Genomic DNA, 20637 nt, shown 5'->3' with positions numbered 1-20637 from the left:
AATGGATTGCAGGCTGAATTGATGAAAAAGCAAGCTCTCCACCATAAACAACCTCCTCCCCAGCACAAGACAAGAGTGCACCGCACTCAAGTTTCCCTGAAAAAGTTTTGAAAGGTGTCCCGAAAATTCAAACATTCTGTTTCCGATAACACAGCTTGTCAAAAATGAGAACATTTCAGCATTTTCTCCTCCAGTGCTTTCGACTAACAGTAGTAGCGCATCCAAAATTGACATTTCACTCTGAGGAGCAATGGCAGGAACCAGACAAGTGAAGAAAAGTGGCGCCACAAGATGGCCGCCATGCCATCAGCAGGCTGGCGAGCGGATGGAATCCTCCAAATTGGAAATTCAAAACGTTTATCATGCATTTTGGCTTACAACCCCCCAAATCATTTAATTGGAGTGCCAAGAAAGTCCTAAAACTGGAGTTGATGGCCACATGGGGTACAATCCAAGTTGCAGGCAAAGCAAAATGGGTGATGCCCAGGCGATGTCAAGGCGAGCCTCTTAAATAGAAACCAGTTGTTGCTTTGTCAAAACAAGGCAATGCTCTTCGCCTTCTTCATTTGGATTTGATGGGCCGATCAAAGACGGTACTTGATGTTCATCGAGGCGTGTGAGCGGAGTCACAAGTTGTCCTGCCGCTGTCGCCTCTTCTTAGTCTCGATGGCGTCCAGGATGGGTTTCCTCTTGGCCTGGTAGCGCTGACGGATCTCCTCCATTTCTTGCTCCATCTGCGGGTCCAAGGCAGCCAGACGCACACGCAGGTCCTCCACCGACCACGAACTCGCCTGAGAACATGGGCGCAACATCAACACGTCCGGCGTGTGGAAAGGCAGGTTGTGGCGGCAGTCATGTCACATAAAGGCACTGGCAGCAAAGGTCTCGCCGGAGATGGCAGCTGAGTGGGCTTCACCTCGTCAGCTTCACTATGAGCGCCATCTCCTCCCACAAAGGAGACGAGCGCAAGACGAGCTCGCTCGTTCGGCTCAAGATACGAGCCGTCGGCAGCCCCGCTTCAAAGCCTTCAACAGAGCTGCGTTTGGACTCTGGCGGTGGCAGACTCGGACTTGAGCCTTGAACCCGTTGAGAATATTCCGAGAGAACAAAGAGCTGGCAGTGTGGGTGGCTTGGACCGCATCATCGCTGCCACGCCTCGGTTGAGGGAAAACAATTGTCTCTCTTTGGCGTGCGGTCCGAGCCGAGCCAAACGGCGCTAAAACTTGCGAGTCAAGATTGCCGCCCAACTCCAAGATGCTATCTCGAATTGAATGCCCACCTTTGAGCCAGTGCGCTTCGTGTGTACGACAAGACTTAGAAATCGTTCCGTTCATTGCAATTGCGCCAAGTGACAGACGTTAGGCCATCATTGGCCCAACATGTTTGCACATTTACTGCACTCTATATTGCAAAGGAAGGGGAATGTAAACATGTTTTTTTAATTATCAGATTTGAGTGAAAAAAACAACAATTGACACAGTTTGGCGAATGGTGACGGTCACGAGTTGTGGCCCCAGACTGATATTTTGGAGCGTGTTCATATTGGGCGGACTCACCGGCTCTAGATGGGCGTCCGCCGGTGCTTTGCGGTCCACTCCTCTGCTGCTGGCCTCCTTCTCCTTCTGCTCAAAGTATTCCAGGAAGGACGGCTTGGCGGGCGGAGACGCCTCGTCCGTCCCTGACCGACAGGCAAAAGCGCACGCTCATCAAAAAAAGGGCCCTTTTGGCTGGCCGGCATTTTCTCATTGGATGGCCATATGATTGCATTTTTTTGGTCTGTTTTGGAGTTAAATCGCAGAGGAGAAAGTGTTGTCCAAGCATTCAACATTTGCATTTTTGCAAGCATGAAGCTCCTAAAATTCATTTTCAATTTTGGAGGTATTTTTTTTCGTGTCAAATATTGGAATCAGCACCGGGCGGCAAATAAGCCTCATCAGCCATCTAACAGGTAGCCCTGACTTGGCATCAATCGCTAGGCAAGAAGTGCCCCACCCCCTTCAACAACCCTCCCAAGTGCAATTGCAGAATTTGTTGCTTTGATTCAGTCATTACTCCATCCAAACAAACAGCAAGCTGAGAGCCAAGAGTATTGAGTAAAGAGCAATGGCAAAAATTTATTTTCCCCATATGTCAGGAGGCGGCACAACATCCCAGCTGCTTGGGCATGGCTGCTCCACTCGCCAACATCACAAGAGCGAAAACAGTTAAAGAAGCGCAATATGGGTGGCAAAGCATGTTTGTCAGAAGGCCGTCTCGTCTTTGGGCTAGTGGTGGCGCATGCCATATTTGAAATATTGGCCATTTTGAAGAAAAATTGACGCACTTTTCATGGTCCCTGCCTCGTCCTCGTCGTCCGAGTTGATGATCATGGTGCCCAACTGTGAGCGCACGCTTCCCGTCTGGTCGTTGGGGTCTGGTTGGCCTGACGTGGTGGCGGCGCGCATGGTTGCCAAGCCACCTGGTCCCGCCCTCACCATGGTCCCTTGGTCCGCCTCGTCGTCTTCTTCCTGGAAGGCAGAAAAAGACAGTCAATAATAGACTGGGAGAGCAGAACAAGAGAGGCTCAAATGGAGGGCAGTTTTGTGATCCAACACATTGCAGGCCTACAGAATTGGCGTCATCATTTTCGTCATCCCGCTCGGCGTGTACCGCCTGCTGGCGTTTGGCTTTAATGTCCATGGCGTCGTTGATGAGCGCTCTCAGGATGCTGCCAGGCTTGGCCGCCTTGATGAAAGCGTGCTGGAGAAAACAACAACAACAACACTAATCGTGGTGTCATTCAAACATGTAAGATCACTTCTTGGCTTGCAAGCTTCCACAACGAGACGGGCTAATGAATAAACTCACGCTAAAGGGACAAAAGTAGTGGGAAACGCCCGAACAAAAAATGTTTGACTTCAGGGAAAATGTTGCAACTTCTCAAATTATTTTCTTTAATTATTAAATGTGACTCCGGTGGCTCGATGGAGCACTGGTTACAGTTAGGAGGGTGCGGGTTCAACTCCACCTCCGGCCCTCCCTCTGTGGAGTTTGCATGTTCTCCCCGTGCCCGTGTTAGTTTTCTCCTCCCACATCCCAAAAACATGCTTGGTAGGCCGATTGAGCACAACAAATTGCCCATAGGTGTGAGGGTGGATGGTTGTTTGTCTCTGTGTGCCCTGCGATTGGCTGGCAACTGGTTTAGGGTGTCCCCCGCCTACTGCCCGATGACTGCTGGGATAGCCTCCACAACGCCCGCAACCCCCGTGGGGACAAGCGGTATAGAAGATGGATGGAAATGTGACTCCAACCTCACAAGATGTCCACAGCTTACCTTGCTGTGTTTTGAACATGATGCTTTTGTTTTTTACAAAAAAAACCCCAACTATCATCATTGTCTAATTTAATTTCCTGGAAAAATATAGGACTAATCTAGAAAGAGGTTTTTTTTTTTCCCGGAAAAAAAAAAGGACTTGATTGTGAAAATCTTAGTGTCCCATAAGGTGTGACATTTTGACTTCTTGTCCATTCCAAATTCTTCACGTCATGACCCGATTTGCCTACGAAGTAGCGGCGCGCCCAATACGCGCACTACGCTGTAAGCAATAGGCCTTGCATGACGTGCGTAACGTCATTATTGTTTCATGTGTTTTGTAGACTAGTAGACTAGTAGCGCTGCATGGATTGCAGCAGCGTGTCATGGACTCGTAGCCAGAAAGATGTTGCGGCATTTTAAATCGGGAATGAAAAAAGAAGGAGAAGTCTTTATGACAATGAGTAAAGACAGCAGCAGTTAGGTAAGCAAGGCAACGTAACCCCTCCCTTTTTATGGTTAGGCTACCCATTGCCCTTCTTCTCTGGTTAATTTCGTATGGAATGAAAATTTTGCACAATGCCGAGTTAAAACGTGCCCAGGTCTTTGATACAGTCAGTACACAAATGTGTTGTAAACTAGGGTTTATTGTTAACGTTTCACTGTTGTTTTGAAAGGTAGTAGTTGAGAACCACCAGCTGACTAGCGTTTCGTTTTCGTTTAGCCTGTGCAACTTAAGTCTGTGCAATTGAATCAACAGCGGAGAGAGTGTGAGAGAGGAAAGGGTGTTTTGTTGTCAACGTTTTGCTGTTGTTTCGAACATTGTAGCAGTTCAGAACCATCAGCTGACTAGCCATTCATTTAGCCAATGAAACATCAGTGCAAACAAAACAAATGAGGGGGGAGTGTGAGAGAGAGAGGGAGGGTGTGTGTGTGTGTCAGTGTGTGTGTGTGTGTGTGTTTACGTGTGCGTGTGTGTGTGAGACTGAATGACTGTGTGATTGGACGCTGCAATGAGGAGCGATCTGTCTGTCTCCCGATGTTTTATTAAATAAAGTTGTATTTGTTGTTGTTGTACATTCGTGTAGATGCTGTTACTGAATAAAAGGTTTCTAAGAAACACATTGGATTTCAAATGGGAAATCGTTTCAGTGAGCCCCTGCTCCATTTTGTTCGATCTTCATTCAACGCTGACTCGCCAAGCAAAGCCAGCAAAATGGACAATTTGGCGGCACATCTACCTGCAGCAGCTGTGTGGCGGTGGCCCGCTTCTCGGGGTTCTTCACCAAACACTGGCTCACAAAGTCCCGGAACTGAGGCGACCACGCGTCCGGGTCACGCAGCGTCGGCGGGGGGTTGCTGGGGATCATGAAGATGGCCTGTCAGAAGACACAGTCTGCTTTTGTGGAGGACATTTTGGCACTTTTCAGTCAAACAAGCTGTAGAAAGGATTCGGGTGTGAGGAACAAAATAGTTGCTGTTGGTTTTGGGCCGCCTCACCCTCATGGGGTGGATGTCAGCGTAGGGCGGCCTGCCCTCGGCCATCTCGATGGCGGTGATGCCGAGCGACCAGATGTCAGCCACGCAGTTGTAGCCAATCTCCTGGATCACCTCGGGCGCCATCCAGAAGGGTGTCCCGATGACCGTGTTCCGCTTGGCCATGGTGTCCTGCCGCGAGGAGCCAGCAGAAGTGAGGGGGGTTGGGGGGACAAAAGGGGCAGGTAAGGGGGGGGGGGGGGGGGGCACGGCGGCGGACCGACCGTCAGCTGACCGGCAACGCCAAAGTCGGCTAGCTTGGCCTGACCGTCCGTGTTGAGCAGGATATTTCCCGCCTTGATGTCACGGTGGATTTTCCTCATAAAGTGAAGATACTCCAATCCCTTGAGTGTGGACTGAAGGATGCTGGCCATCTCCTCCTCGCTCAGCTACGCAAAAGCACACCGGTTGAGTTGAAATGAAGCACGAGTGAGTATTGCCATAGTCCAGACACAGCTTTGCATGCATCTGCTCTGATTTTAGCTTCAGACTCAACTTCTAGTTTTAACTCAAAATCCCACCGTGTGTCGCTCTAACAGCTTGCGGGTGTGCTTGAGTCTTACCGTCTTGTTGCGTATGCGTATGATGTCGGACACGGAACCGGCCCCACAGTATTCCATGACAATCCACAGGTCGCTGTTCTTGAAGTAGCTGCCGTAGTAGCGCACCACATGTGGACTGAGCAGCAAGGAAGAACGATGACTGCTATGGTCAAAGGTGCCGAGAAAACAATGCTGCCATGTGTCGTTAGCAACATAAATCGCCATTGCTTGTAATTATGAATACAAACGATGGCAGCGTTAGGGACGTTAAATGATTGTTATGCCCACCATTGATGTGCGGTATTGTTACAAACGTGAATGAAATTGATTGATTCGTGGACTGCTACAAAGACAAACGGCTGTTACGCAAGCAGCTCGGAGACGGTCACGCACGTTACAAATAACCACCGATACTACGAGCATGGCCCGGAGGACCGCTCCGCATATGATCGCGTCATGAGTATGAGGCCACCTGTTGCACTGCTGCATGATGGAGATCTCTTTGATGATCTCCTGCAGGTCTGACTCGACGGGAACCTGTTTGATGGCCACGATCTCTCCCGTCTCTCGGTAGTGAGCCTTGAACACGGAGCCGTACGACCTACGCGGGCGCACGCACCAGACAGGAGGTTGCCAACGAGAGAGTGAAGAGAGCAAGCGACGGCGACGGTAGCGGGCCTCACCCTTCACCCAACTTCTCCAGGACGTCAAACACTTCCTCGGGCTGCTTGGTCAGGCTGTCCTCGCTCAACTTCTTCAGCTGCCTGCCTCGCACACACCCAGTTAAAAAGTCAAGGAGTTCCTAGCAGTCTTAAGAACCCATCTGTGGCATGATTTCATCAAAATGCGATGCCAAATCAATTTTCTCCACTGAAGTAAACGAATTAATTCACGGCCGCCGCCCCCTCCCCCCCTAAAAAAAAAAAAAAAAGTTGTTAGGGAGCCGTCGGCAGAGCGAACGATAACTTAAAGAGAGCGCCGCCATCAAATCGTTTCAAATTTCCAATGAATGAAAATCAACTCGGGTTGGTTTGAAATTAAATGGACTGATCGAAGTCATTTTAAGTGTCAGGAAGCGAGCCAGCAGGTCGCACGCCCGCCTGATGTCGTCACAGCGTCACCAAGGGGGCGAACAAACCAAGTCGGCGAGAGGAGGTCAGCAGTTACCTGCGAGGATGGTTCCGCATCTGCACCTTGTCCCTGCTCTCCATGCTCCGTTCTCCAGCGGCGGCCGTGGCTAACAGGTAGCGCTGTCGGTTGTCGAGCTAGGAGCAGCTACGCGCTACGTGGCTAACAGCTAGAGCCGACTTCGCTTCCAACCGCTCGTCGAAAAGCCCTCAATTCACTGTCGCCTTGCACGTCACATACTCGGGCGAGGTGCCACCAGCCTCTTGGATCGGGGCTCCCCGTCAAGGTGGCCACCTCTCCTCCCGTGTTCGGACAACTTTGGACTTGTTGGGCGGTGCACCGCGGATATTCGGCGGCGGTGGGGCAACCAGGAACTAAGAGCGATGTAGAACGGAGAAGCACGAAGGCCGACGAGGAAGGTCGAAGAAGAGCGAAGAGGAAACGAAGAAGAGCGGAGAAGAATGAAGACGAAAGGGGACAGCTGAGGGGCTGCAGCGACGGACCCCACCGACAGAGGGCGCAACGTCATAGGGGAAAGACTTGCCAATGACAAAAGTATGAGGTCAGCGGTTTAAAAAGGCAAGTGTTTTCACAAAATTGCTAAGGTTTTGATTTGGATTCAAACAAAATGATGGCAATTCCTGCCAATGCAATCAGTGTTGGAGGCCAAATGTAGGGTCTTAAAATCTTCCTCATTTTAGCACAAGTTGTCCACTATAATGATATTCAACTTTGTTCTTTACCTGGGGATTTTTTTAAATCGTTTTTGTTTAGTATTGCTTGCATAAACTAAAGTGCACATTGTCATATGCTGTATTTTAAAGTGAGACCCCTTTCAATTTTCTATAAAGTATGATTAAGGGTAAACAGGACATACTTCCACAATAATGCATAAAAGGTGAAGGACGCCCGCCCCCCAAAAAAACCTTGGTTGAATCACTGCACATTTATTAGATGTAAATTCAAGAGAAGCATCTCAGCAGGAACGAGTGTCAGGAATCAACTACAAGGAAGAAAAGCAAACATTTCCCATTTGGTGACGCTGGTTTTGTTGCACAAGGCGTGGGCGGCGGGATGACTGACCAGCTTTTAATCTCCAGAGGGCCGCGCGCTCTCAAAGACTCCGGCCTCCCGCATGGCGTTGAACTCCTTGACGGCGTCGTACTGCTTGTAGAACTCAGCATAGGCTTGCTTGCGCGGCTCCGTCACTGTGTACTGCACGCACGTGCAAACATAGCAGCTTTCATCATTTTGGCTTTCTTGACACTGCATTGGTCAGTTTTCCATCCAAAATGTTAAGAATTTTTGGAGCAAATTTCATCAAGCTGCGCAAAACGAACGTGCGCCATCTGCCTGTTTCCATTTGTGATTTCTTCATCTTATCATTAATTAGCAATGGAGCATGACCCGGGGATGCCGTTGTGTTCGACATTGGTGGCAAACAGTTTGCGACGACGATACGAACGGGCCCCAACGGCGAGCTACCGGCCAAATCGTTGGACGCGGTATCTGGTCCCAGCACCATATATTTGCAAAACCTGTTGCCACAGCCAAAATGCGCATCTGCCTTTTTTTGATACACTTCAAAATCCACCCCCTCTCAGCGTAAAATCATTTTGGTTGAATTCTTGGTCAAAAAGCGGTAATGCTCAAAACGCTGCCAAATAAGGATATCGGCTGGGAAAATTGTTCTAACAACCTGGCCGAGCAATAACTTGAAACTAGAGCCGCAACTAAAGATTTAAAGAATCCAGTCATGTTTATTTGATCTATTTAATTACTAATTATTATTATTATTGACCTATCTATTTAATTGAATCAGATCTATTCTCTTCCTCTCTTATTATCGTTTTTGTCGTCTCAGATGTTTGCATTGTCTACCTGTTTATGTATGTAACTGCTGGCAACATAATTTCCCCCCGTGTTCAATAAAGCATCTGTCTGTCTGAGTCGATTAATGATAGTTTCATTATTTCAAATGGAAAGTGTAGAAAATCCACAAACATAAATCACGTATGATTCCGGTCCTGTTTTTTTTCACGCGTTGGACAATAGGCTAAACTGCCAATCATTGTTTTGTCAACAACTTCAAGGTATATGCAAGAGGATTAGAATGACCAAGATGAGAGAGCTGTTAGCCACTCGCTTGCGACTCAACCGGGCTGGCCGACAGGTTGCCACTGAGAAGACAAACGCCAGCAACTATGTCACCTTGAAGGCAGCGGCTGCCAGGATGGACAACCCGAAGGCAATGGGCAGATGAAAGCGCAGGCGCTTTCCCAGCAGACCTCGCATCACCGGCTTGGCCAGCGACATGGCAATCACCTGGAGGGAGGAAAACAAGAACCAAAAAAAACACCATCGCTGAGCCCCAACAAGAACTCAGACAGACAGAGTGAGGATTTAAAACGGGCAATAACTTCAATCCAAATCTAAAGCTGTTGCGTGTTGGACGAGCCGCAAACTTCAACCTGTTACAGAGTTATGGGAATGAGCAATAACTCCAAGCTGTTTGCGAGCGTGTGCGACTACAGAGCACTAAGGGGAAAACCAATAGTGATTATATTTGCCTGACCGATGACATAACCTGTCCAGTAAAAGTACAACAAACATTCACAGGCAAAAATGTTTAGCTCTGCAAATGTTCATACCCCCAACTCAATTGTTGAATACGAAAAATATTATTACGGACTTTAAGTGGAAAAAACAAAAATGCACAATGTGTGCAAAACACATTGTGAAACACCTGCTCGGATTCTTTTCGATAAACAGTCGAGCGCCACTGTTACAAACGCGATTTGATGACAACACGACAAAGTGACCAATCACACCTCTGGCTCATGTGAGGTCACCGCGGACATTTCCGGTAACACTCTCCGCGTATTACTGGCGACATCAAGACTATTATTGGAGCAAGGACTTCATTTTGACACTGGGCCTGGACTTTCTTCCGTCCTTTGTCAAGATGACCTTTTGTTGACCTGTTAAAAGTATGGAGGACAGCGACATGATCTCGCCGGCTAACAAACGAACACGACCCGCAACTCACCTAACAAGCATGCTTGCAAGATGGTGAAAAGCGGCGCAAATCCAGCAAATAGTTTGGCCCGAGTGACTTTGCCGACGTGGGAAAGTGCGAAACGTTTTCGAGTGGCCCCTCGAAAGGTTTGGCGCGGGCAAATCGCGCACAGTTGGACTCACCTTGTTGGACCTTGACAGAGGAAACGCAACTGATGAGACGAGCGCTTCGGTGACTGGGAGCGGATGAGCTGTGCTGGAGCTTCCTCTTCTTCCTCTGAGCGAAGGCCTATAATGTGCCACACTGCCCCTAGAGTAACGGCGCCTTCCTGCAGTTGTCACGTTAACGTCGTCCGTCCTGCTAAACTTATCAGGACGACCAATAACTTAGACTCAACTTTATTAATCTTTGGGATTGCTCCCCCAGGAAATTCTAGTACCAGTCGCTCACACAGAAATAGTACAAAAGAGAACAGTATTGCACATGAGTAACAAACAAAGAGGAGAGTAATAAATAAAGGGCAGAGCAATAAAAACGTGTTGAGTAAGAAATTAATAATGATAATAATAATAATAATAATTGTCAAGTAATAAAAAAAGTGTTATACACTGCTCACAAAAATTAAAGGAACACTTTTAAAATACATCAGATTTCAATGGTGACAACAAAAATGTTGGATATCTATACTGATATGGACAGTTTAATGTCTCAGGAACAAAAACATGCCACATCTTTTGATGGAAATAAAAGTTTTCAGCCTACAGAGGGCTCAGTATATAGACACCCTAAAAATCAAAGTGAAAAAATGATGTGGCAGGCTCGTCCATTTTGCCTAAATTCAATTTCTGCAACAAATTATTTTCAATATCTTGTGTGGCCGCCACGTGCTTGTATGCATGCTTGACAACGTTGCGGCATGCTCCTAATGAGATGACGGATGGTGTCTTATGGGATGTCCTCCCAGATCTGTCTAAGGCAGGGGTTCTTAACCGGGGGTATCCATACCCCTTGGGGGTATGGGACCCAAATGCTGGGGGTATGGGACTCGATCTCTCGTAATCAGGTATTTTTTTAGTATCTCTCGTTATTTTCTTCTATTTTGTACCTATTATTGTTCACAGGTTATTTTTTTTTAGTTATGCTTATGTTCTTGTTCACTGTCGTTATGCTTGTAAGTAGTTAAAATCTGACAATCTCAAATGAACGTAAAAATCTGCAGACCTAAAGATTAATCTGTAGAGTTGGCAGCACTGACAGCACAGGCAGTGGGTGTTGTGGCCATCAGCTGAGCTCTGGCGGGACCACAAGCAGCATAACTGACCACAACATCGCTGTAGCGTCAAAAAGCCGTCCGCCCCCTCACCCACAACATTCATATTCACGCCTCACTCCCACACCACAGCAGTTATTTTGTCCTGCATCACACTCACTACACCACAACACACCCATCCTCCCCTAAGGAAAATATTAACACAGAAGGAATAATAAGGCAAGTAAATATGAGGTCAAAAGATCTTCTTTCTTCTTTCTTGCTCTTCTTTTTAGGGTTAGGGTTAGGGTTAATAATTATTTCAACAGTCAAGTGAAGGGGGTATGGTACCATATTGGACAATCCATTGGGGGTCTGGAATCATTCGAAGGTTAAGAACCCCTGGTCTAAGGGCATCAGTGAGCTCCTGTAAAGTCTGAGGAGTAACCTGGCGGCGTCTGATGGACTGAAACATTATGTCCCAGAGCTGTTCTATCGGGTTTAGATCAGGTGATCGTGAGGGCCATTCAATTGTGTCAATTCCTTCATCCTCCAGATACTGTCTGCATACTCCTGCCACATGAGGCCGGGCATTGTCGTGGATCAGGAGGAACCCAGGACCTACTGCACCAGCGTTAGGGTCTATGGGTGCAAGGATCTCATCCCGATACCTAATGGCAGTCAGACTGCCGTTCTCTACCCTGTAGAGGTCTGTTCGTCCCTCCATGGAAATGCCTCCCCAGACCATCACTGACCCACCACCGAACCGGTCATGCTGAATGATGTTGCAGGCAGCATAGCGCTCTCCTTGGCTTCTCCAGACCCTTTCACGTCTATCACAGGTGCTCAGGGTAAACCCGCTCTCATCTGTGAAAAGCACAGGGTGCCAGTGGCGGACTTGCCAATTCTGGTGTTCTATGGCAAATGCCAATCGAGCGAGCTCCACGGTGCTGAGCAGTGAGGACAGGACGTCGTGCCCTGAGGCCACCCTCGTGAAGTCTGTTTCTGACTGTTTGGACAGAGACATTCACACCAGTAGCCTGCTGGAGGTCATTCTGTAGGGCTCGGGCAGTGCTCAACCTGTTTCTCCTTGCACAAAGCAGCAGATATCGGTCCTGCTGATGGGATGAGGACCGTCTACGGCCCTGTTCAGCTCTCCTAGAGTAACTGCCTGCCTCCTGGAATCTCCTTCATGCTCTGGAGATTGTACTGGGAGACACATCAAATCTTCTTGCAACAGCACGCATGGCTGTGCCATCCTGGAGGAGTTGGACAATCTGCTCAATTTCAGGAGGGTTAAGAAATCGCCTCAGGCTCCCAGTCGTGATAATGACTCTAGCTAAAGCCGACACTTGTGGAAAACCAGTTAAAAAGATCAAGAGGGAGGAACTTGAAATGGCCTCCACCTGCAAAACCAGTCCTGTTTTGGGGACCATCTCGTTGTTGCCCCTCTAGCGCACCTGTTGTTAATTCCATCAACACCAATGCAGCTGAAACTGATTAACAACCCCCTCTGCCGCGTACCTGACCAAAACCTTATCAGAAAAGTGTAATTGAATTCATGCCATACCCTGATAAAAAAACGTTTCTGTAATTTTTTTGAGCAGTGTACTTGGTATGCCAAGGCCTCATTGCAATTGTATTCTGCCAACAAAGAGCTCCAACCAGTCAGAGATGACGGAAAGCCGCTAAACCTGTTCCTAAAAGCGTTTAGGACGGCCAAAAACCTGAAGCTGCTACGAAAAAGACCAATTGTTAGTAAGTGTATGACAACAACCATTAGCACCAACTTGTTTGTGGTGCACTGACCAACAACTTCAAGTGTGCTCGATCATAACCTCTTACCGAGTGTAATGAAGATCAATCAACTCCACCTTTCTAATGACGGTATTGGAGCCACCAATAACTCGAAACTGCTCTTGCATACTCTGGTAAATTGAAGAGGGAGCAAGAGCAATGTGTTACTCTTATTAGTTTATACAAACCTATATACTTTATCATGTCAATCAATGTGTAAATATTCTTACTAATTTATACAAACATAGATGCTCAATCAGAACACTGACACAGCACACAGAGCTCAGTTAACTTTCCATGACACATAGTGACAAAACATTCAGTAGATAACAGGACATTCAGGTGATAACAGAACAGATGTATACCTTACAACTTACTAGGACATGTTTTTCCTTCCCTCCCCTTCTCTTCCTAGTTCCCGCTAGTGGACAATATAAAACCTTTTGATCTGGAGTATGACGTTATTTCATCTGTTGAAGTGCTTTGTGCACTGACTGCCATTAAACAACCCAAGGTCTTGCAAATAAAAAAACAACTGCTACTCCACATCTTTGTTTTCCTTGCTCAACAACGGACATCTTGAACAAAACGCAACAAAATGCAAACATTCTTGTGAGGATAGGTGAGTGTTGCAAGTACTTAAGGTCGGGTACAGAGCCTCCGGTGAGAAGACACTATGTCACAGAGTCGTCTGCACTGGGACCAGATAAGAGGCCACCGACATCGAGTCCTCGGTATGGGGCGCACAACAACTGGGGACCCATCAGAAGTCAATAAATACAACATATTAGGTCAAAGCTACATTTGAACGGTGATTTTTCAAGCAAAAACATGTTGGAGAAAAAGTTGCAGTTTCGAGTCCTCTGGTGAAGGCGCTTGAAAGTAGGACCGATGTCATGGTGAGACACAGTGTTGTTGTTCCGAGTGCAAAGTCACAGATGGCCGCTCTTGCAGACCAGGTAGTGTTTGAGGTACTTCCTGAAGCACTTGTCACGCACGCCGTATATGATGGGGCTGATGGCACGGGGCAACAACTGAACCACAACGTAGCAGGCAAACAGCGAGTCCGAGTAGTTCCTGGGGAACCAGCGGAGCAGAGCCATCTTGACCAGAGCCTCGGCGTACATGGTCATGCACAGCAGAACCTGAACGCCGTGCAGGACGATGGTCCGCCGAGCCTTCTTAGCATCCTTGTTTGCCGTTTGGGCCGTGAAGAGGATCTTGAAATACAGCAAGAAGATGACTGACCACACCAGGACCAGGTAGACGATGTAGGTGATGTCCCGCTTCTGAGCCAGCAACGGATTGGGGAAGGCTGTCTCCCGGAGGCAGAAGATTCTGGAGGAGAAGAACTCCAGAGGCTCGGAGGCCAGAGTGACAAAGAGATCCGGGAAGGTGGAGATGACGCTGATTGCCCAGATCAAGGCGATGAGGGCTAGAGTCCTCCTGACCGTGCAGATTCGGGTGTGGTGAAGCGGGAGGCACACGGCCACGTAGCACTCGGCCGCCATGCACGCCAGGTTGAGGGGCGTGTTCTCCCCGGTGATGACAGCCATCAGGATTAAGGGGGTGCACGATAGGACGCTGATCCTATAAAGGGTGTAGCTGATCACAAAGAGGATGACGCTCACGCTCATCTGGATCATGTCGTTCACAACCAGGTGGAAGAAGAGGATGTAGCGAGGGTTGCAGTAGAAGATCTGCACACAAAGTTGACCAGACCCCATCTGTGATTGCTAATACATCTTTTGGCAAGAATAAACCAGCAAAAACACTTTGGTGACTTCAATTTCTGCCTCAAAACTGCCGCCACTGTGAAAAAGTAATTTGCGACCTACCTTGATGGTGCCCTTTCGTCTTTCTGCGTTTTGTGTGTAGGACAACTCAGCGCGACTTCACATCTAACATGAGACAATTGAAAACGGCCATGGTTTACTGACAAAAGACCGGTGAAGGAAATAGCCAAAGCAAATGGCACAGTCTTGGGAATTGCCCCCTCTTGCGGTCTGGCCCATCATGGCAAACGGAACCATCCCCACGGTGGGAGGGTATGACTGGCTTCAGAGTCAGGCTCTCGCACGCAAAAGCTGCGAGTGAGCAGCTTAGCTTCTCACTTTGCGAAACCGTCGCACTCTGACGGATGGAGACAGCATGGATCAATTCTGTTGTTGTGTGCTGGTCTACCTGGTGTTTGCAGAAGGTGTACACGAGGCTGGCGTTGATGTAGTTGATGGACAGTCCGATGGCGAGCACCAGTACATTCTTGAGCACTGCTTTGCTGAGGGAGTCTCGATACTCAATGAGCTGGGTACCGTTGGCCGCTGCCGCCATGTCACGACCCACGTGCTGAGCAATCACAACAATCTCTTTTTGAACTAGTCCCTTAGCAACAAACGCATGTGCATGGCTCCCTCTCTGGAAAAATGACAAGATGACACAAGTTTGAAAGAAATGGTTTTGAAGTGAAGACCCACAACATACTGTCTCCATATACTGCCTTCACAGTTTCTCAAAAAATGTTTTTGATTGTAACCGCACGACTCCAAGTGATTAATTCATTCTCTTCAATCAGAGCAGTCTCCCCAGTCCTTAAAAAGCCCTTCAAGAAAAACAGCAACAACCTGGATGTAACGACAGGCCCATTTCAAATCTTCAGTTTGGGGAAGAAATCATGCAAAGGTATGTTTTCCAACAGCTTCACAGTTGTATGATGCAAAGCAATCCTTTTCATGCGTTTTTGACCATGGCGCAGCACTGAGATGGCAAAAAGTCTCAAATGACATCTATCTGAATACTGACTGCTGGCCGTCTTGGTATTGCTATGTCTCAGCGCTGCATTTGACACGGTTGATCATAAGATGCTGCTCGACTGACGAGAGTGCTGGGTGGGACTTGGAGGCATTCGCTTCAAATCAGTCACATGAATAGAACAGGAGAGAATGGCTCAAGAACTAGAGGAAGGAAGCTGAGAGATAAATTCCAATTCAAGTGCAAGCGACACTGTAGTGAGTGGACCGCCACGTTTTCCCTTCTCTACTCACGCAAGATGTAGCGCAGAGGTGTCCAAACTTTTTGCAAAGCGGGCCAGATTTAGTTGGATGAAAATATATAGGGGCCGACCATTCACACCGACATTCCTCGAACCATTACCATTGTAAATTAAATTGTAAATATGTAACTATATCCTTTGCTGTCTGCCGATAAGTTGATATTGCAAATGAGAATCTGTTGTCAATTGAACTACCAGAAAAGTTCAATATTACAATAATAATTAATTAAATAAATATGAATAATTTTATGAAAGTTGAATGATTTTTTATTAGATGTATTAAGTTTGTTTTATTATTGTTATTGTTGTATTAATGAGAAGGGTGATATTGGTGTTTGTGACTGCAGTAAACAGGCCAGGTTGCATCATGTCAGATTTTTAATCCAAATTAAATCATTCTCCATTTTATCTTTTTTTATTTCAACTTTATACGCAACAAATTACTCCATAATCACAAAATAATAAGTCTGTTTGCGATCACTGTGAGTGGGCGGCGCGGACGCGTAGTAGTGTGTGGAGTTAGTACGAAGTAGTCAGCTCTCACCAGTCGTCCGTGTTTTTTTGTTTTTTTTGTAGCGTCACCTTAGTCCTTGGTGTCCGGGCATTTGAATGAGGAAGTGTCTGTGTCACTGATTATCTTGCAAACGGACACCTGTGTGCGTGTGAATTGGGAAGGGACGGAGGAGACACGCTCGCAACGGATCATGAGCGCTGGCTCATGTGCGCGTTCCCGTTAGGACGAGTTTCATTTCTGTGGCTCGCTCTGGGGCGCGCAGGTCCCCGCGACAGTGCCAGCGGGCCACTTATTATTGATTTTATGACACAATGCTTCGGGCCAGTCTAAATTTAGACGCGGGCCTTCATTTATAATGTGTTTCTTGCTTGTTTGGGCAAGATCGGACGGAACAGGTAGGAAAAGTCCTGTGTGGTCTTCAAAGGACAGACACGATTTCCAAGATAGAGGACGACAATTTAGGGTCTCACGTGCGCATACAAGCAAACACGTACGAGGAGGGCTTAACGCGCTTCGACTCACTCGTCAAATGAGCACTTGTCGCATCAGGAGCAGCGGAAAGCCTTCCTTTCCATATCGTTCTCTTGTCTCAGGCAGTGCTGGTGTACGCAGCCATGTTTGGATTGCAGAATACGTTTGAGGCTGGAGTCGAGCCGGTAGAGATTGAAGAACTTTTCCAATTCCCAGTATGACGCGTACATCCATATATGGCGTATTTACATCCGAAACAGTCTTTGGTTCGTCCGTCCGTCCATCCATCCATCCATCCATCCATCCATCCATCCATCCATCCATCCATCCATCCATCCATCCATCCATCCATCCATCCATCCATCCATCCATCCATCCATCCATCCATCCATCCATCCATCCATCCATCCATTTTCTAAACCGCTTGTCCTCACGGGGGTCGCGGGCGTGCTGGAGCCTATCCCAGCAGTCATCGGGCAGTAGGCGGGGGACACCGTGAACCAGTTGCCAGCCAATCGCAGGGCACACTGAGACGAACTCCGCACTCACACTCACATCTAGTTCATGCAGTGGAAAATAAATGAATTCAACACTCACCTGCGTCAGCGGGGCGCACCTCTGACCCCACACCCGCCCTACTGCCATCTTTTATACCGTGAAACGGATAGGTTCTGCACACACACGCACAGATGCACCCACGCGCGCACGCTCACACACGCAGTGAACCATTCCAAGACCAGTCAAGCGCACTTGGGCAGTGATTCGTTGGCATACCACCAGAGGGCGCACAGGTGCCACTAGAAACGCTTGTAACGCTTGACAAGGTCAGGTTGACGCAAAGCTCTCGGTCTGATGTCGGACTTGACGCCCAAAATTAGTCTCGGACTCGTGATATACCTATAAGAAGAGGATTGAAGATCACCTGGACAGCAACAACAGCAAGCAGGTGTGGCAGGGAGTCCAGCATCTGACCAACTACAGAACCACCATCGGACCTGCTGAAGGGGACGCCTCACTGGCAGAGGTCCTTAATACCTTCTTTGCCCGATTCGAGTCCGAGCCACCTGGAGCGGCCACATCACATCCCACAGTCCGCAGCAGCTTCACCCTCACAGTGAAGGAGCACGAGGTGAGGCGCACGCTGCGGACCATCAACTCGAGGAAGGCTGCGGGTCCTGACGGCGTCACTGGGCGTGTCCTGAAGGACTGCGCAGATCAGCTGGCTGGAGTCTTCACAAACATTTTCAACCAGTCCCTTACTGAGTCCATCGTCCCATCCTGTTTAAAATCCTCCACTATAGTCCCCCTGCCCAAGAAACGCCACATCACCAGCCTTAAAGACTACCGGCCAGTCGCACTCACCCCGGTGGTGATGAAGTGCTTTGAAAAGCTGGTACGGGGTCACATCACATCACTCCTGTTCAGAGGTTTTGACCCCCACCAGTTTGCCTACAGGGCAAATAGATCCACAGAGGACGCAGTAGCTACAGCCCTCCACTGCACTGTCCCACCTGGAGCAGCCGGGAAGCTATGTGCGGATGCTCTTCGTGGACTTTAGCTCTGCTTTTAACACCATCCTCCCCCACAGACTGGTGGACATACTGGGGGGCCTGGGACTTCCACACAATACTTGCAGGTGGATTAAGAGCTTCCTGACGGGTCGCAGCCAGAGGGTGAGAGTGGGCCGTCATACATCCACACCTCTCAGTCTTAGTACCGGCTCCCCACAGGGCTGCGTACTGAGCCCACTGCTTTACACGCTCTACACACATACATGCACCCCCGCCCACCGCAGCAACACCATCGTGAAATTTGCGGATGACACCACCGTGGTGGGGCTCATCTCAAAGGGGGATGAGTCTGCCTACAGGGACGAAGTGGTGCAGCTATCGGAGTGGTGCGGTGAGAACAATCTGCTCCTAAACACGGCTAAAACCCGAGAACTGGTTATTGATTTTAGGAGGAAAAATAAAACGGACATTCCACCAGTTATCATCAACGGGGTCTGTGTGGAGAGGGTGTCCTCCTTCCGCTACCTGGGAGTCCACATCGAGGAGGACTTCACCTGGGGCGTGAACACCTCTGAGCTGCTAAAAAAGGCCCAGCAGAGACTCTATTTCCTAAGGGTGCTGAGGAGGCACAGCATTACACAAAGACTGCTGGTGTCCTTCTATCGCTGCTCCGTAGAAAGCACTTTAACGTACTGTATATGTGTTTGGTACTCTAGCTGCACTGCTGCTCAGAGGAAACAGCTCCAAGGGGTCATCAACACAGCACAGAAGATCATTGGCTGCCCTCTCCCCACACTGGAAGACCTACACAGAACCCGCTGTCTCAAAAAAACACAGAACATTCTGAAGGACACTTCCCACCCTGGCCACTCCCTTTTCGAACTGTTGCCATCAGGCAGACGCTATAGGTTAATTAGGTCAAGGACTAGCAGATTCGCCAATAGTTTTTACCCTACAGCGGTAGTTGCATTGAATGCCGCTAAACGTAAATGATTATGTCTGTGTATGTTCTTCTGTGGGTTTTTAGCTTGTATTTTTTTATCTTTTTATTCTATTTATTCTATTTATTTTTTATCTCATGCGCTGATCGGTTGGCACTTTTAAATTTCGTTGTACGTGTGACAATGACAAATAAAGATCTATTCTATTCTATTCTATTCTATTCTATTTTCCATCGAGACGGGCGCTGCTCTTCCTCAACTTGAAGGAGGGGACAACTAGATGAACTAGATGATGCTTGCTACAATAACAGCTGATGTGTTGGGAACAGCCCAGCACCCGTGGAACCACTCCGACCTTCAAAAAGTCTACTTTCAAAAAGTTGTTGGTTTTGGCAGCCAGAGGTATTTCAAAGTGTCGTAAATTGTCTTTGTTGCTCCGCTGGTCTCCAAAAAAACACTTGGTGGAAGATGGCTGGCTCAGAGAAGGAACACTTCAGTGACACAAGTCTGATTGGGAAAAGATTTTATTCAACCGATGTCAGAGTGAAGTTTCTCCAAATATTCGAGTGACCCAAAAGCAAAGATGTTAGCTGCTCCCTCGTCTGCCAGGCATCGCATCGCTTATACCTGGCGAGACCAAATTTCTGGCAAATCTCATCGCTTTGAATAACAGCTGCAGTTCGAGTCTCAGTATACTTGTTGTTTTCGTCGTCCCTAAAAGGCCACCTACTCGGTTCTTTTCTGGTCACGGACAACTGGCCCTTCTATATTCTAAGTACCTATACATTACTGAAACTAAACCTCCCTGTCCAGCACAAATAACCTCTGCGTAATTCCGCGACTGCCGGCCCGGCCTTCTAAGGCAACATACAGAGACGCATGCAGGCTAAAATTTACAACATACCCCCCTTTCGGGACCTTATAAGTGTCCCGAGAATGGTCCAACAAGAGACGACATCGGTAAACATCCAAAAATCTTCCTCCAACCCATTTTATGGTCACATCTACGATTTGGCCTATAAATGCTCAACCTAAATCACGCTCAAGGCATGCTACTTAAGGTTATTTTAACTGGGAAAGCTCAAACTACTTTGGTATCCAATTGCCCCCTGACAGCAATCTGAGGCCTCTCAGGAACCACAAGTAAAGAAAATTGAAGTCCACATTATCCAAATGACGACAACCACCCCCCTGAGTTAACACCTCAACAACGTCGATAATTTGAGAAGTAACAAATTTGGCGTGACCCATTAGAAGCCCCAAAAAGTTGCCGGCCCTCCCTCGAGAAAAAACCCTGCCAGTCTAATGACAAGGAAAAAGAGGGAGGCCCATTCTAACATCCCCAGTGATTCCCTCCACCTGGCGTCGGCCAGGTAAAAGGAGTCCTGGCACACATTTCAATCCACAAAACACAGTATGAGCTCCCAAAACAGTAAGGAAAAGAAATGACATGTTCACCGACCGCTAAACAGTCAAACTGCATTGTCATAATGTTAATATGTGACGAGGTAAACGAATGAGATAAAGTAATGCAGCATGTCGTCATTAGATAAAGTAATGAAGGATATAATATTGACACAATATCACA

General features: G+C 47.9%; 3 protein-coding genes across 8 annotated transcripts; all 3 read right to left on the bottom strand.

The window, feature by feature from the left end:
• Nucleotides 1–555: 555 nt before the first annotated feature.
• Nucleotides 556–7103, bottom strand: LOC119123430 (serine/threonine-protein kinase 4-like). 3 transcript variants are annotated; one of them, XM_037252554.1, is made up of 11 exons: nucleotides 6538–7103; nucleotides 6054–6134; nucleotides 5843–5971; nucleotides 5392–5533; nucleotides 5053–5217; nucleotides 4793–4960; nucleotides 4534–4671; nucleotides 2608–2739; nucleotides 2324–2507; nucleotides 1557–1678; nucleotides 556–791 (listed from the first exon to the last, which is right to left on the bottom strand). In XM_037252554.1, exons 1-11 carry the CDS (start codon nucleotides 6579–6581, stop codon nucleotides 627–629), a joined length of 1470 nt encoding a protein of 489 aa, XP_037108449.1. In that variant the 5' UTR covers nucleotides 6582–7103; the 3' UTR covers nucleotides 556–626. The 3 variants fall into 3 exon arrangements, with proteins under 3 accessions (XP_037108449.1, XP_037108451.1, XP_037108452.1); XM_037252556.1 differs by having other exon boundaries at nucleotides 5392–5530; nucleotides 6538–7102; XM_037252557.1 differs by having other exon boundaries at nucleotides 5392–5506; nucleotides 6538–7059.
• Nucleotides 7104–7386: 283 nt separating this feature from the next.
• Nucleotides 7387–9854, bottom strand: LOC119123470 (cytochrome c oxidase subunit 6C-1). 2 transcript variants are annotated; one of them, XM_037252657.1, is made up of 4 exons: nucleotides 9700–9854; nucleotides 8710–8823; nucleotides 7582–7713; nucleotides 7387–7501 (listed from the first exon to the last, which is right to left on the bottom strand). In XM_037252657.1, exons 2-3 carry the CDS (start codon nucleotides 8812–8814, stop codon nucleotides 7588–7590), a joined length of 231 nt encoding a protein of 76 aa, XP_037108552.1. In that variant the 5' UTR covers nucleotides 8815–8823; nucleotides 9700–9854; the 3' UTR covers nucleotides 7387–7501; nucleotides 7582–7587. The 2 variants fall into 2 exon arrangements, with proteins under 2 accessions (XP_037108552.1, XP_037108551.1); XM_037252656.1 differs by having other exon boundaries at nucleotides 7422–7713.
• A 2774-nt stretch (nucleotides 9855–12628) lies between these two features.
• On the bottom strand, nucleotides 12629–16917 carry LOC119123440 (odorant receptor 131-2-like). 3 transcript variants are annotated; one of them, XM_037252590.1, is made up of 3 exons: nucleotides 16649–16917; nucleotides 14748–14978; nucleotides 12629–14263 (listed from the first exon to the last, which is right to left on the bottom strand). In XM_037252590.1, exons 2-3 carry the CDS (start codon nucleotides 14892–14894, stop codon nucleotides 13496–13498), a joined length of 915 nt encoding a protein of 304 aa, XP_037108485.1. In that variant the 5' UTR covers nucleotides 14895–14978; nucleotides 16649–16917; the 3' UTR covers nucleotides 12629–13495. The 3 variants fall into 3 exon arrangements, with proteins under 3 accessions (XP_037108485.1, XP_037108484.1, XP_037108486.1); XM_037252589.1 differs by lacking the exon at nucleotides 16649–16917 and having other exon boundaries at nucleotides 14748–15884; XM_037252591.1 differs by lacking the exon at nucleotides 16649–16917 and having other exon boundaries at nucleotides 12629–14464; nucleotides 14748–14859.
• Nucleotides 16918–20637: the final 3720 nt, after the last annotated feature.

Source organism: Syngnathus acus, chromosome 5 (genome assembly GCF_901709675.1).
Source record: "Syngnathus acus chromosome 5, fSynAcu1.2, whole genome shotgun sequence".
NCBI classification, from domain to species: Eukaryota; Metazoa; Chordata; class Actinopteri; order Syngnathiformes; family Syngnathidae; genus Syngnathus; species Syngnathus acus.
This window is presented reverse-complemented; position numbering and strand designations above follow the sequence as displayed.